Source organism: Syngnathus typhle, linkage group LG2, assembly GCF_033458585.1.
Source record: "Syngnathus typhle isolate RoL2023-S1 ecotype Sweden linkage group LG2, RoL_Styp_1.0, whole genome shotgun sequence".
NCBI classification, from domain to species: Eukaryota; Metazoa; Chordata; class Actinopteri; order Syngnathiformes; family Syngnathidae; genus Syngnathus; species Syngnathus typhle.
Genome location: NC_083739.1, coordinates 22,010,702 through 22,023,623, shown reverse-complemented (window position 1 = coordinate 22,023,623; position 12,922 = coordinate 22,010,702). Strand labels below are relative to the sequence as shown.

The 12,922-nt window shown below is 42.5% G+C and overlaps 1 protein-coding gene across 10 annotated transcripts in view; it reads right to left on the bottom strand.

Annotated features, from left to right (window-relative positions):
- The window catches only part of ubr4 (ubiquitin protein ligase E3 component n-recognin 4), a 40,913-nt gene that overhangs the window by 18,213 nt on the left and 9,778 nt on the right, over positions 1-12,922 (bottom strand). For 7 of the 10 annotated variants that reach the window (XM_061272490.1, XM_061272492.1, XM_061272493.1 and 4 more), the window contains 31 exons: positions 11,774-11,961; positions 11,529-11,685; positions 11,365-11,450; positions 11,057-11,226; positions 10,646-10,925; positions 9,809-9,941; positions 9,546-9,625; positions 9,339-9,467; positions 8,883-9,065; positions 8,632-8,754; positions 8,323-8,552; positions 8,013-8,131; positions 7,831-7,928; positions 7,154-7,311; positions 6,802-7,008; positions 5,538-5,639; positions 5,364-5,464; positions 4,571-4,958; positions 4,423-4,486; positions 4,138-4,329; positions 3,805-3,875; positions 3,301-3,493; positions 2,535-2,768; positions 2,153-2,323; positions 1,860-2,042; positions 1,509-1,667; positions 1,259-1,411; positions 935-1,162; positions 628-785; positions 369-543; positions 37-238 (listed from right to left, as the gene is read on the bottom strand). In XM_061272490.1, coding sequence (XP_061128474.1) covers positions 37-238; positions 369-543; positions 628-785; positions 935-1,162; positions 1,259-1,411; positions 1,509-1,667; positions 1,860-2,042; positions 2,153-2,323; positions 2,535-2,768; positions 3,301-3,493; positions 3,805-3,875; positions 4,138-4,329; positions 4,423-4,486; positions 4,571-4,958; positions 5,364-5,464; positions 5,538-5,639; positions 6,802-7,008; positions 7,154-7,311; positions 7,831-7,928; positions 8,013-8,131; positions 8,323-8,552; positions 8,632-8,754; positions 8,883-9,065; positions 9,339-9,467; positions 9,546-9,625; positions 9,809-9,941; positions 10,646-10,925; positions 11,057-11,226; positions 11,365-11,450; positions 11,529-11,685; positions 11,774-11,961 — 5,115 coding nt within the window. The remainder of the gene's footprint in view (positions 1-36; positions 239-368; positions 544-627; positions 786-934; positions 1,163-1,258; positions 1,412-1,508; positions 1,668-1,859; positions 2,043-2,152; positions 2,324-2,534; positions 2,769-3,300; positions 3,494-3,804; positions 3,876-4,137; positions 4,330-4,422; positions 4,487-4,570; positions 4,959-5,363; positions 5,465-5,537; positions 5,640-6,801; positions 7,009-7,153; positions 7,312-7,830; positions 7,929-8,012; positions 8,132-8,322; positions 8,553-8,631; positions 8,755-8,882; positions 9,066-9,338; positions 9,468-9,545; positions 9,626-9,808; positions 9,942-10,645; positions 10,926-11,056; positions 11,227-11,364; positions 11,451-11,528; positions 11,686-11,773; positions 11,962-12,922) is intronic. The other 3 variants (XM_061272497.1, XM_061272498.1, XM_061272500.1) reach the window with 1 other exon arrangement.

The following is a 12,922-nucleotide window of genomic DNA, read 5'->3' as shown; positions in this document are numbered from 1 at the left end:
TACTATGGTATAGTTAAATTAATTGTACACACTCACCGGTCGCAGCGGCTTTGCGCTTACGCACAGGCTTCATGATATTGATGCCACAGCTGGGTTGTAGTGAGGGCTGTAGCCAGTACGAGGTGTTGTCCACATTGGCCATGTAGATTCGCAGGCTTCCGTCTTCGCAGAGAAGAATCATGGTTGTGCGCTGTTGCTCATTACTGGCAGTGTGTCGAATTGCCACCATGTCTTGAATCTAGAAGCGGAGAAAACAACGAAAAAATAGGAAATAGATGAATTAAGCCAGGAAGAGCTTTTGACAGCTATCTACTGATATACGGTACTATTTACCCCATTAGTAAAGCACGTGTTCCAGTGGCCCTTACCTTGGCTTTGGCAGGCAGAGTTTTAATTTCTTGAATGAGGAAAGTGTCAGGCTTAACCATAATAACCAGTGGAATGCCTGTTGTCTGTTGCACACAACAGACTAGTCCTGGGTGGTTCATGACTTCGGACCACTGGCAAAGGGCTGGTGACATTTTACTGCTGCTGCCATTGGAACTACAAAGGGGCAACAACTAGTGAACACAACTTTCCTTGCTCAAACAACAGAAAAATTGTAATTCGTGGATAAAGTAGCCATACCCTTTGACATTGATGGGGAAGAGTTGCTGAACATCAGTGGTGCTGCGACTCACTGTGGCAGCAAAGGATTTTCCCTGGCTGTAGCTGAAGAAAAGCATTTGTAGCACATGGGAGTAGTAGACCGACACCCCTCCTCCAGCAACCTGACCGTTGCTATCCTAAAATAAAAAAATAAATACAAAAACAAAGATCAGCACATCTTCGAGCATTCATGACGTGAGCCTACATTTAAGTCTTGCTAGAAGTTTGAAAATGGCAAACGTCCACTATAAGTATCTTTGGCTTTTGAACATCTTAGTTGTCTTACCTTCAAGTCTTCATGGCTTATCTCTAAGACATTTGTGACGTAAAAAGGCCCATGTTGAGCACTGCTGGATTCATCCATGACCTGGGTATATATGTAACCCGCTGAAGACATTATGACAATGATGTTCTTTCCCTCTTCGTTGAAAAGGAAGGTAGCATCACGAATCTTGGAACTTGGGAGTAGGAAGTAGTACATGGGGCTCAAAGCATCAACAGACAAGTCGTAAATCTGGGATGGGTGGGGTGGGGGGGATCAAATACAAAACATTTTAATCTTAATGTGCCTTGGAGGTTCCGGTACATATATGTTTCTTGTCATATGTACCTTAACAAAATCAGCAGTGATTATTGCTAGCTCTGTTTGGGAGCCTGGCAACCAAATGGCTTTGATGATAAAGTTTCCAGTTGCAAGTTGTGGGTGCAGCACCAGATGATCAGACACAGAGCCTGTGCTGCCGAAGGTGAGCACATGGCAGTCCTGAGAGAGCAAATGAGAGCCCATCAACCTTTTGGTTTGTTCCCCTTACTTACACAATGACTATGATGTATGGACATAATTATTGTGCTTAACCTACCTTGAGGCCACACACAGCCAAGTAATCTTCATTACAAGGGTTGCCTGTGAGACTGAGGACAGTGAAAGGGACTGGGGCAGAGGCCAGACGGGTGAGTGTCAGCTTTCTCTTGCTTGAGTCAGCTTGCTTCAAAAGGGTGGACAGCTGCAAAACAGTTATCTGCGATAGACGCAAATCACACTATTAAGTATGCAGGCTGAAAGACTTTGGAATGTTTTATTTACTAAATGCTACTCATGCATTTAGAACAGCTATGTTAGTGTTAAACTGTACATGAGAATTCATAGTAAGAAATCATCATCCATCATAAGCAGGTAAAGCCAGCTTAAGACTACCACTAGTGAGGCTCACCTTTCCCTTTTCATGGCTGACTGCAAGGTGTTGTCGACGGCCATGAGGTGATGACAGGACACACATGGCAACACGCCTCAGCACATGAGCACTAATGAGCTGGCGGATTGTTTGCCCCTGGTCGCCACTGTAGTTCATCCTCACATTCTCAAAAGCCCCTTCCTGAGAGCCAAGAGTGGGTACCTGAACACAAGTGGGACAATGAGAAACTGAAGAGCACATCATGTGATATCAATGACTGACACTCACAAAAGAAACAACAACAACAAAAATACCAAAAGAGATGATCCTACCATTAGCTGATCTGTCATATCCACATTTTTGTCCTGAGTATGAAGCTCATTGAGGGCTTGCTGTGCCCGGCTGCTGCTCCCTACAGCCGATGCCTGCTGGAAATTATTCTGAATGGCTTCCATTAGAAACATGAGCATCTCCAATATGACGGCAGCAGTAGACGATGCATTCTGTTGAAGACATCAAAGAGGGCTACATGTCAAATTGACCATTTATTGTTTGTTCACACGCTCTGCAGTAGTTGCCCATCTGTCTAAAATGGAATTGCACAACCAAACTACCAACATTGACTTCTGAAACAGCATCAACGTAATCAAGCAAGCCATCAGAATAAAACAAGTTCATTGGTGATAAATCCAGCTAGTCCATTATTTTCCTCACCACTTGTGAAAGCAGCTCTTCCTGGCAGCCCTCAATACTCTTGCACACACTGCTCTTCTTTGGTCTTTCCTCATCGCCGGGCTTGCCATCGCAAATTGTCACTTTGCCTTTATCAGACGGCGAGGCATTCTGGTGGCGGCTTGCGTTCTCGGGCATGCGCAGTTCGCTCTGGAAGGCTGAAGACTCCTTAAGTGTGGATCCCATGCCACTGCTTGGGCTGCGCTTCACCAATGCCTGTTGGTGACGAAACACAATATGAACAAGTGAGAAAGGTGAAAGGGCAAACGCCAACATAATCTATCACGTTATCTACTTTTAAAATTTGGAGAAAATTGTTTCTCTGAATATTGCGTCCTAAAAATGCCAAGGATTATTTGACTATAGAAAGGCTATCTTTACTGAATCAAAGAATGACAGGACTGGAAATATTGGCACAATAACCTATTAAAATGTGGCATGCAAGTAAATTACGCCATCACTTTAAGATTTTACAAGTAGCTACATTAGAAATACTGAAACAAATAATGCAATAAACATATACTTTGCTACTGAGACATAACATGTGGTTGATGTGATTGCATGCAAACTACACCAAAGCAGTCAGTTAGGATTAACTAGGAAAACTGGCCTCTTGTACATGAACTATGCAATGCAACATGATTTCTGTCAACTATTACTGGGCATGTGCGAACTAGCTATAGAGCCCTGACCAAATGAAATGTCTGGATGGAAGTCAATGGTGGAATGACTTGCAAGCCAAAGTTACCGCTGTTGTTCTCTTCCCATGATGACCTGAGGTATTCGGTCTCACCTGGCAGCTGCCATCCTCTTTGGCACCGCAGTCACAGAAGAACGAGCCGTATTTGGCATAGGAGATCTCATGGTCTTTATGACAGACCTTGGCGCATACAGTGCATACACCTACCCCATCTACCATCTTACAGGTGTGACAATGGTACCTATAAAATGAAATGCGACACTTTTAGTCCTGACAATGCCACTTCCGTTCATAGTTATGCCTTCGTAACACCGGCTGTTGCTGATCCTTTTATGACGCTTGTGTCAAATCTTCTTTCCTTCATTACAGACTATAATTTATGTAATCAAAACACTAAGAATTGCTTCAAGGTATTATCTCTGTGTTGACAGAGTAGGTTTTTATGGGATAAATCCCTTTCAAGTGTAAGAAACAGTGTGGACAAATTTTGAACCATCTGCAAATTAAAGGCAGAATCATGCAGCATTAAATAACTAATGAACTTTTCTTTACCAGTGCTGGTTCATGAATTCTTTCTGAGTTATGGTGAAGGTACAGAGTTTGTTGCAGAGAGAGTCTTCATCCTGTGAGTTAATGACAAATCGTATTACACACATTGCCACTGGAAAGTGCGTCAATTGATCAGTTTTCATGTGTAGATATCTACGAACAGGAGCAGACTAACAAGTGCTTTCATAAAGTGCGGCAACAATGGACATTAATCAGCTTTTTCCAATGTACATTACTAATAATTTCCAGAACATTTCTTGACCTTGTAAGTACTATGACATGAAGCCAATTATGTCCCCTTTTGAGAAAGGCATGCACATAAAAATAAAGTCTCACAGAATCTTCTGCTTGGGAATCATCTTCCTCTACAGCTAGCTCCTCCACCCAGTCCGAGTCCACCTCCATGGCCTTCTCTTCGCCCTCCACGAGTAATGTCGAGCTACCTTGACCATTGCTTTGTCTCAAGGCATTCATCACATCAGCAAGGTAGGAGATTATGTGACAGGAGCATTCCAACATGCTGGCATGCTAAAATCAAACGAGGAGTACAAACGAATGACTTTGATTAATTCTAAAGCCAAGCAAGGATGCGCTAGTGTTGGGGAAAAAAAAACCCCATACCTTTCCTTGGGATGTGTTTGTGCTCACTTTTTCCACAACATTCTTTTGTGTTAGATACTTTTTGCTACAAAGAGAAAAAAATGAGTTTAGAATATGCATGTTCACACAAGTTCGCCCATTTCATCCAAACTAACATGCAACATCTTACCATCTTGTGAGCCAGTCAGTAACTGCCCTGTGCAGCTGCAGGTGGCCTGCTCCCTGTCCAGCACTGGCTAAAGTGGCCATGATGACCATGAGCTCAGGGAATCCAGTCCCATCTCCATTTGCCAGCATGTCTGTTGCCATGGGGATGAGGGTACTCAGGAGGACAGTGCACACTCCTTCCCCCACCTGGCTGTTGTCTCGCACTATATGAGTGGTGAGGACTTGCAAAAGCTGTCGGTTTTCTTGCGCAATTTCCAGTTGCTCAGAGTCCTTGGGTGGGGTGGCAGTCATGCGCGTGAGCCAGGACTGCAGACGAGAAGGTTCCACACAAGCCAGCTGTGCCAGAGAGCCACAGAGACAGAGCAAACTGGGGTTTGGGCTCTTTTCCGCTAGGGGGGGGAAAGAAGCATCCAAGTTGTGGAAATGCATTAATCAATAATATTATTTAACATACGTCTTTTACCATACTGTTGATCATTTACACTACCATTACAGGACTAATTAAGGCTTATTTTATTCAATAGAGATGATAGAGAGGTCCAAAAGGGCAAGTTTGTTCAACCATTAGCATATAATTATGAGAGAGAAAGCCACTTTCAAAATACTTTATAGTCAGTAATTTGCAAAAAATAGCACCCATTGTGTGGACTGACCAATAGTATAGACGATGGCAGCAATTTGTAGAAGTTAGTAGTGAGTCTAAATCATCAAACGTCTTTGATTACAGCTCAATAATTATAATAACAATAATAATAATAACAACAACAACAACAAAACTAGTGATCTGGACTTACCTAGCTGGAAAAGCTTTGTGAAAAATTTCAGCACTCTGTTGCAGAATTTTGCGGATAGACTTTCGTTGGCTGTTGCCATCATAATTTGGACAAGCTCACCGCTGCAAAAAAGTGAACAAGGTGAGCAATGAAGTTGTGTTTATGGGCCGTAATGCGTCGCATGTCATTAAATACCTAAACGAGAAGAACTCCTCCATGGCTTTGCGGACCTGAACGCTTTCAAGCTGTTTTTCAAGGTACTGAAGGCATTCCTCAAGAACAGACTCATCCAAACCACTGGAATGACGAGAGTTAATCAAAGAATTAAAAGTGAACAATATAACACGAATGCAGTTTTCGGCAACTGTAAAATTAAAGTTATGACTATAACTGCAGTTCTATTTAGTCCCTAATGACCACCAGAGGCTGCGCTGAAAGTACGTACTAAATAGGGGTGTAACGATACATCGATACACATCGATTAATCGATATAATGCTCTACGATTTATTGGTATCGATGCTAAAGGTAAACATCGATTTATATCGCCGTGTTTGACCTCGGACATTAGACGCGACTTTATTTTGAAATCCAGTTCATTGTTGCTTGCTTCCTCTTTCCGGCGTTGTTGTGTTGTGAGCAGAGCACGCGCGTGAAAGGGGAGGGGACAACTGCTCCTGGGCTGGTGCTATGGCTAGTGTCCAAAAAGACGAGGAAATTTGCTCCCCTTTAGGCTTCAAGTCATTCGTTTGGAAGCACTATGGATTCCAAAGAAAAGATGGCTCAACGGACAAGACACGTGCAGTTTGTAAATCCTGCCACGCGGTGATCAAATATTCAGGGAGCACAAATCTCGCCGCACATTTAAAGAAAAAACACGACATCAAAGTTCAGTGTTAAAGTAAGCAATTTGTATACTACAATACTCTTGTAATTTCCTAAATAAAGAGTTTGCAGTACCTTGTTGATTTTGCGTATGAATTGTTATAAATCAGGATATTGTTATATATTTTTTACTAAAAAAAAAAATATATCGATCGTAGAGCACTATATCGCGATATATCGTGAATGAATCGCAGCAGGCTTTAAGATATCGGCAAATATCGTATCGTAGTTCTTTATATCGATATTATATTGTATCGTGACAAAACCCGCGATTTACACCCCTAGTACTAAATGTTGAAGTATGTTTTCTTGTTTGTCAGTGGCAAACCTAAATGTCCAGTTCACACATTACGACCAATGTGCTTCTGTCATAAAGAGGGGAAAAAAATTGCAAAAAACGTTTCATCTTGTAGACTGCAAGATGCTACAACAAAATTAAATTAGGGATTAAAGCTCAAGAGATGGCGCTAAGAGCCCTTAATGTTCCCTGTGCATGCGCAAAGGGATCAATGGATGCTTTCGGCTCTGCCTGGGGGAGTCAGGAGGGATGAAATACTAACATTGTGACAATGTTACCTGTTGGGGTCAGAGTGATTTGCGATGATGTTGTAACATCCGGTCACCAAACGTTCATAGACGCGGCCCAGAAAGGCATCCGACTCCGATGGGCCAAGAATGCGCTCTAGTGACGTGGTGCTGATTTCTGCCACACTCTCAGTGCTGCTCTCCAGGAGGAGGGGGAGGAGTGTACGCACAATCTGAGAAGGATTCACCTCCTCTGTGCTAAAAGACAAGCAAAAATTAACTAAGGAAAACCTGCAAATATCATACATTTATCCCTTCGGGCTACATGGACAACAAAAACTATTATTGTAGAGATTGCAATTGGTGCTGATTCTGATCTCGTCTGCACTGGACTACCACTTACACAATGAGATCACCGGTGAGGCGAACCAAAGACAGCAGAATGTGTTTGAGAGACGATGCCAAAGGCAAAGACTGGCAACTCAGTGTTCCCAGGTGTGCTGCTTGGATGGCACTAATGTAGCTCTCTGATGGAATGGTATCGTTGGCAAATGCATTTCGCTGAAAGGGAAAGCAAGTATAAACATCAGTCAAATGATTGTTGTAATGACATGCACTGGACTACTCTGGAAACCAGAAATGATTCTAGCCATACAGTTCAAGATTATAGTGGAGTTCCCGTGTAGCACGAATAATAGAATATTTTTCTCAAATTATTAAAAAGAGTGATACAACGCTCCATACTATATTGGGAGCCTCAAAAGGCAATACAGCAGCACAATTAACATCAGAGGTAGAATTTTGTTTTTTCTCTGGAAGCCAATCCCATTTTCTGTGTAAAAAGCCAATTGAGGGTACATCTAAGCTTATTTATTAAAAAAAAATAATAAAAAAAAATGGAGGGTTAAAATACAACAACCCACACTCCCCCAAATGCAATTAAAAGGGGTGTCTTATTTGAGGATTTTCACTATTCATGGGGCAGCCCGGAATCTTTCCCCTACAAACAGCGAGAATCAACTGTTGTCAGTAAATTCCAATACAAGTAATTAGTATCATGTAGTCTTTCTGGTTACATACCCAAGATCCGATGTTGGGGAACTCGTTGGTATGGATGCTGTTCCATGTCTCACATAATGTCTGTACAGCTGGTGGCAAGTTCTGCATAACATTTTGCCCTGAACGTGTTTGTTTCAAGCAGTTAATGAGTGACTCAACACACAATGTTCAAGACCTCTGCACTAAATAGTTGCGCCACATACCCAGCAAATTGGCCTTGCAGCGGGTGGAGCCAATGGACAGCACAGCGGCATAACCCTGGAGCTTGGCATCTGACAGCTTGTTTTCCCCTTCCTCTGGTATGTTCATTAGTAGATAAGACCTGAGACAAATTAAGGCTTTCAATTTCTGATTCTATAATATGTATGTAATTGACATGGAGAGACTTGGATCAACATTAACCCCCTCCCCCAAATAAACTACAGCAACAAGTTTAGCCTGCTATTGCAATTGATTATAATCCTTCCTAACTGAAGCTGCTTCAATTATACACATTCCCCATGAGAAACTCACCTTGTAAAAGCTGTGTAAACGTCAGCAAGCTGCAGCGTGGCAGACAACAAGTTCTTTGTTATCTCAGATGACTTTTGAGTTTCTGTCTCAATGGCAACCTTGGACAAATGCTCATCCAGGGAGACCTGTACTTTGGAAATAACTGCATCCAGTGTATAGATGGCTTGTAGCGAGGGCAGCTGATCGAGTGGAACTATGACATTTGGGTCGATAGTGGAGAATGTTGATATCTGCAGTGTCATAGAAAAGCAAATGAAAAAAAATGGACCATAAAGTGTTAGCTGTTGGTGCTAAGATTGTGAACATTACCTGTCTGGCAATGTATTCTTCTGCTAGCTCAACATCATATTTAACTGAGCTGCACCTAGCAGCTGTGATTTCAACCAGAGAGGCTGCTTGGTCTGCTTTCATTCCCTGCTTCACCAAGTGCTCCTGTCAGTGAGTACATGGACAGGAAAGAGAATTACAAACAGTCCAAATGACAAAAAGAATACGGGATGAAAAATCACACATTCAGTCATTGACTCTTATTAGCACTGTAAAGTACTTAGTCAACAAACCTTAATCCAATTCACGTAAGTTGACACTCTGAGGCGTGAAGACCACCGCAGCGTATGAAGGATGTCACTCTCACTGGGATCCCCGCAACCAGACTTGAGCTGCTCCATGTAGGCTTTTGAAGGCGGTAAAGCACCTAAGATCCTCCACAGCACTAAGAAAAAGTACTGAAGGGAACAGGCCTCCTGTACAAAGCCGTTAACAGTTCTTTAGTAAAACCGCAGAGCAAACATTTTCGTGTAGTGTCTACCCTTGTTTTGTCTATAGAGTTTAACCATCAATTAACGGCAAAAGCGCTTGTTTTCTTGCACATTGTTTTGTTGGAATCCAAATGTTGAATCACATGGATATATAATTACCATGCTAGTAACATAACAATCTGCATCTTAAAGATGACATCAGGAAATTTGTGAGAAATGCTTGGCTCCCATCCGTAAGCATTTGTGGTTTGCTCTCACCATTGGAGTGATAGGCTTGTTCTCCTGTCTTCTTGCTGTGTCAAACTGTGAGCCTGCTGCCAGGAGTGAGATCAGCCATGCATATAGTTCATCATATTTCACTGCTCCGTTGAACAGCTTTGGAAATACCTATCAAAGGGGGGGGTCACGGTGAAAGGCTCTTCTCATATCACAAGAACAATATATAAGGAAGATCAATGGCCTCACCTTGGTGTCTAGTCTACTGATATCATCTTCAGATGCCTCAGGGGACAACACACAATAGAATTTGGGCTGAACATTTGAATCTAGAATAATAGGAATACCAGTATTTTTAGATTGTTGCGGAACACCATCTTCAAAATGAAATCAAGTAGGCTGCAAGAGTTTTGCTTAGCTGAGTATTCTATAACTGGCTCATGCTTGTGATGTCATTTAGTTGAATGGACCACATGTTTTGCAAGTACAAAGATTTCGCCTCCTGCACTTACTAGTTGCACAGTGCTTGGCCCAGTTCTCCTCCACTTCCTTAAAGCCATAGTAAAGTGGAATACTGCCACGCTTCCCGACATCTTGGAGAGAGCTTGGCCCACTTGATGGAGGGGTGAGGAGATTGTACTGCACCTAAAAATAAAAACCATCAGTGGGAGAAGCTAAATATCTCCAACTATGCTTCAATTATTAAATCAAAGGAATTAGAGAGGATCTTATTTAGAATTTATTCTGTAATATTTCTAAACTTTCTCCCCATATACCTCAAACAGACTGTTCTTTATATATATTATATATACAGACACACACATTGTCGGTGTGAATAATGGCAACATTGGTCATTTAACTCAACGTGTTTTCCGTGTTTTATTTCCTTGTTGACATCTATGCTTGCTCACTTCCCTGCACCAAGTACTGCGCATGCGTGTAACTTGTGATTAGAACCCGTGAATTTTGGACACTCTGGCTTAGATGTAGCATTCCCTGCTTGACTTCTGAGTTAAAATGGCTCCTGAACGTTGTGATGAAGGTTCTCACAAAAGAAAGCCCGTATTTGACGCCTTTGGGAAGACCACTTTAAATATAGTGCAGGTGCATGCGAGTGTGGAAGCGCTTCATGAAAACAACAGGAAAGGATGGGGAGGAGGGACCTGCGTATGTGCAGTATTAAAAAACGGACGAAAAGGCTCTGGTTTCTGAGCTGTTGGAAAGATCATTTGGAATGCCTTTAACAGGTAGTAATAGGGAACGAGTACTACTTTAAAGATGGAATACAAAAGTAGAATTTAACAAAGAACAATGCTATCAATTCATTCAGAGATATCTACAAGATGTACCTGTTCAAAAAGGTACAAAGGAGCTTTTGAGTAGTGGCGCAACAAGTAGTCAAAAACCAGCAGCAGGCGAGCCAGGTTGAGGGGCACTGCTTTCAGCTGGCTGTCTCTACTCATTGCCACGTCAGTGATTGCCTGGGTGACCAAAGTAAGGACTGTCCATCTGCCACGTTCCGACAACTTGTGGAAGAGCAAAAGCATGAGTTGAAGGTGCTCCACGTTAAGGTCATCCTCTCCGTGAACAGCTCCCTGAACGGTGTGCTGCTTCAGTGTTCCCAAAAATCTACGAGTGACAGATAAAGAGAGTGATCAAACTGATGTCAGTAGATGTTGTTAAATAGGAGTTTCAAAGGCTTTGCTGGTTTGTAGTAATGAGTCTAAGGTTGGGATCTGAAAACTTAAGGGGAACAATACCTTTCCCAGACTTTCATACACTCTGGCACATCTGGCTCTCCTTGCACACTGGCTTTGTGCTGCCAGATGAGAAGAAGCCTGGATAGGACTGAGAGTGACTGAGGGTGAATGTATAAGGGCCATGGACCCTCTGAGAAGGGCGCAACACCGAGTTGCTGAAGAAGGGTGTTCTAAGAAAAGAGACAACAGTGGTAGAACTTCATACGCCCTGGAATAGGTTCTGTTCATAAAGTAGGTTGAGTGTGTATTGTAATGTATAGCGTGTGGAAGAATACTTTAAAATAATAGCAGAAATGTATTCCTCTTACCTGCAGGGATGGTGACGGCAGGTCTGATGTTACTAGGGTGTGGTTGAAGTGATATAGAGCTAAAGAGAAGGCCTCGTCTGAGGATCCTGAGGGGAAATGGATATTGTGTGTAGACTAGCAAACATAAAAGAAATTCAGTTCAGAGCAGCATTTTTAAAGCATACCATTTACATATTTGTCCATATCTTTGATGATGCTGGCCAACGTTGCCATGTGTTGCTCTGTTAGCGATACACTTAGGTAGTTGCGGATGAAGTTGTTCCTGGACTTGAGCATAGAAGTGGTAATGAAGTTCAAAATACTAGATGCCAAACTAAGGAACTGTAGGGGCAAAAAAAGTAGAACATATGAACAACTTGAGCAGTGAAGGTCAAACCTCATGAAACTATAATAATCATCATCATCTCACAAGCTCTGGATCTTTACGGCCCGCCAAAATGTTGCCATTCTCGCTTTGATTCTGTTTGCTGGGGCTCTTTAGTCTGGGTGAGGTCTCCAGAGGAGGGGGTGGTGGAGGCGGTGGGGGGGCTACTTTGTCTTTGGTGGGTGAAATAGTCTCTTCGAACCAAAGTCCCAGGATGGGTTCACTGTCATCATCTGCAATGGAAAACATTTGTCTATGACCATTTTATATAGGGATGCCAATAAGTTTGCTAAGACTTCCCAGGTACTTATGCAGTAGTATTGGAGTCAAACTATTTTGTGACGCCTACAACACTGCAAGTGGTGGACAAGAAAATGTAAAAGTGAACATTTATTGGTGAATATCCACTTAAAGGAGGAAGTAGTAAGCCCTTGCCTGAAGAGAATTTGCCTTCAATGTGAATTTATTTCAATTCATAAATTATGTAAAAACAGGTAGTAAAGGCTAATGGTCATGATTGAATGTAGTCTCACCCAAGTTGTTCAAAAATATACGACTATAAATTATACAAAATTGCCCTTTAACAAAGCCACGCACGCAAACATTCAAGGTCCATCAAGCCCCTGTCTAGTCCAGAGACTTCCATTGTAACATCGATCAATAAAATTTCCATCAGCTGCCATAGAACTTAACTAAAAAAGTTCCGACAAGCCATGGACCTCCAACAAGCGCAATGGTGAAGCGATGTGCCCAAAGATTTTGTAAAGGTTTGTCAGGTGGAGTCCTATTCTTTCACTGCAATGGCTGATGCAACTTTTATCAAGTTAAAGTTAAGTTAAAGTCCCAATGATCGTCACACACACATCTGGGTGTGGTGAAATTTGTCCTATGCATTTAACCCATCCCCGTGTGATTTTAATCCATCCCCTGGGGGAGAGGGGAGCAGTGAGCAGCAGTGGTGCCGCGCTCGGGAATCATTTGGTGAGCTAACCCCCCCCCCAATTCCAACCCTTAATGCTGAGTGCCAAGCAGGGAGGCAATGGGTCCCATTTTTATCGTCTTTGGTATGACCCGGCCGGGGTTTGAACCCACAACCTTCCAGTCTCAGGGCAGACACTCTACCACTAGGCCACTGAGCTGGTGAAAGAATCTGTTTATTGTATTACGAAGACATGATGAATCTCATGTGCATAC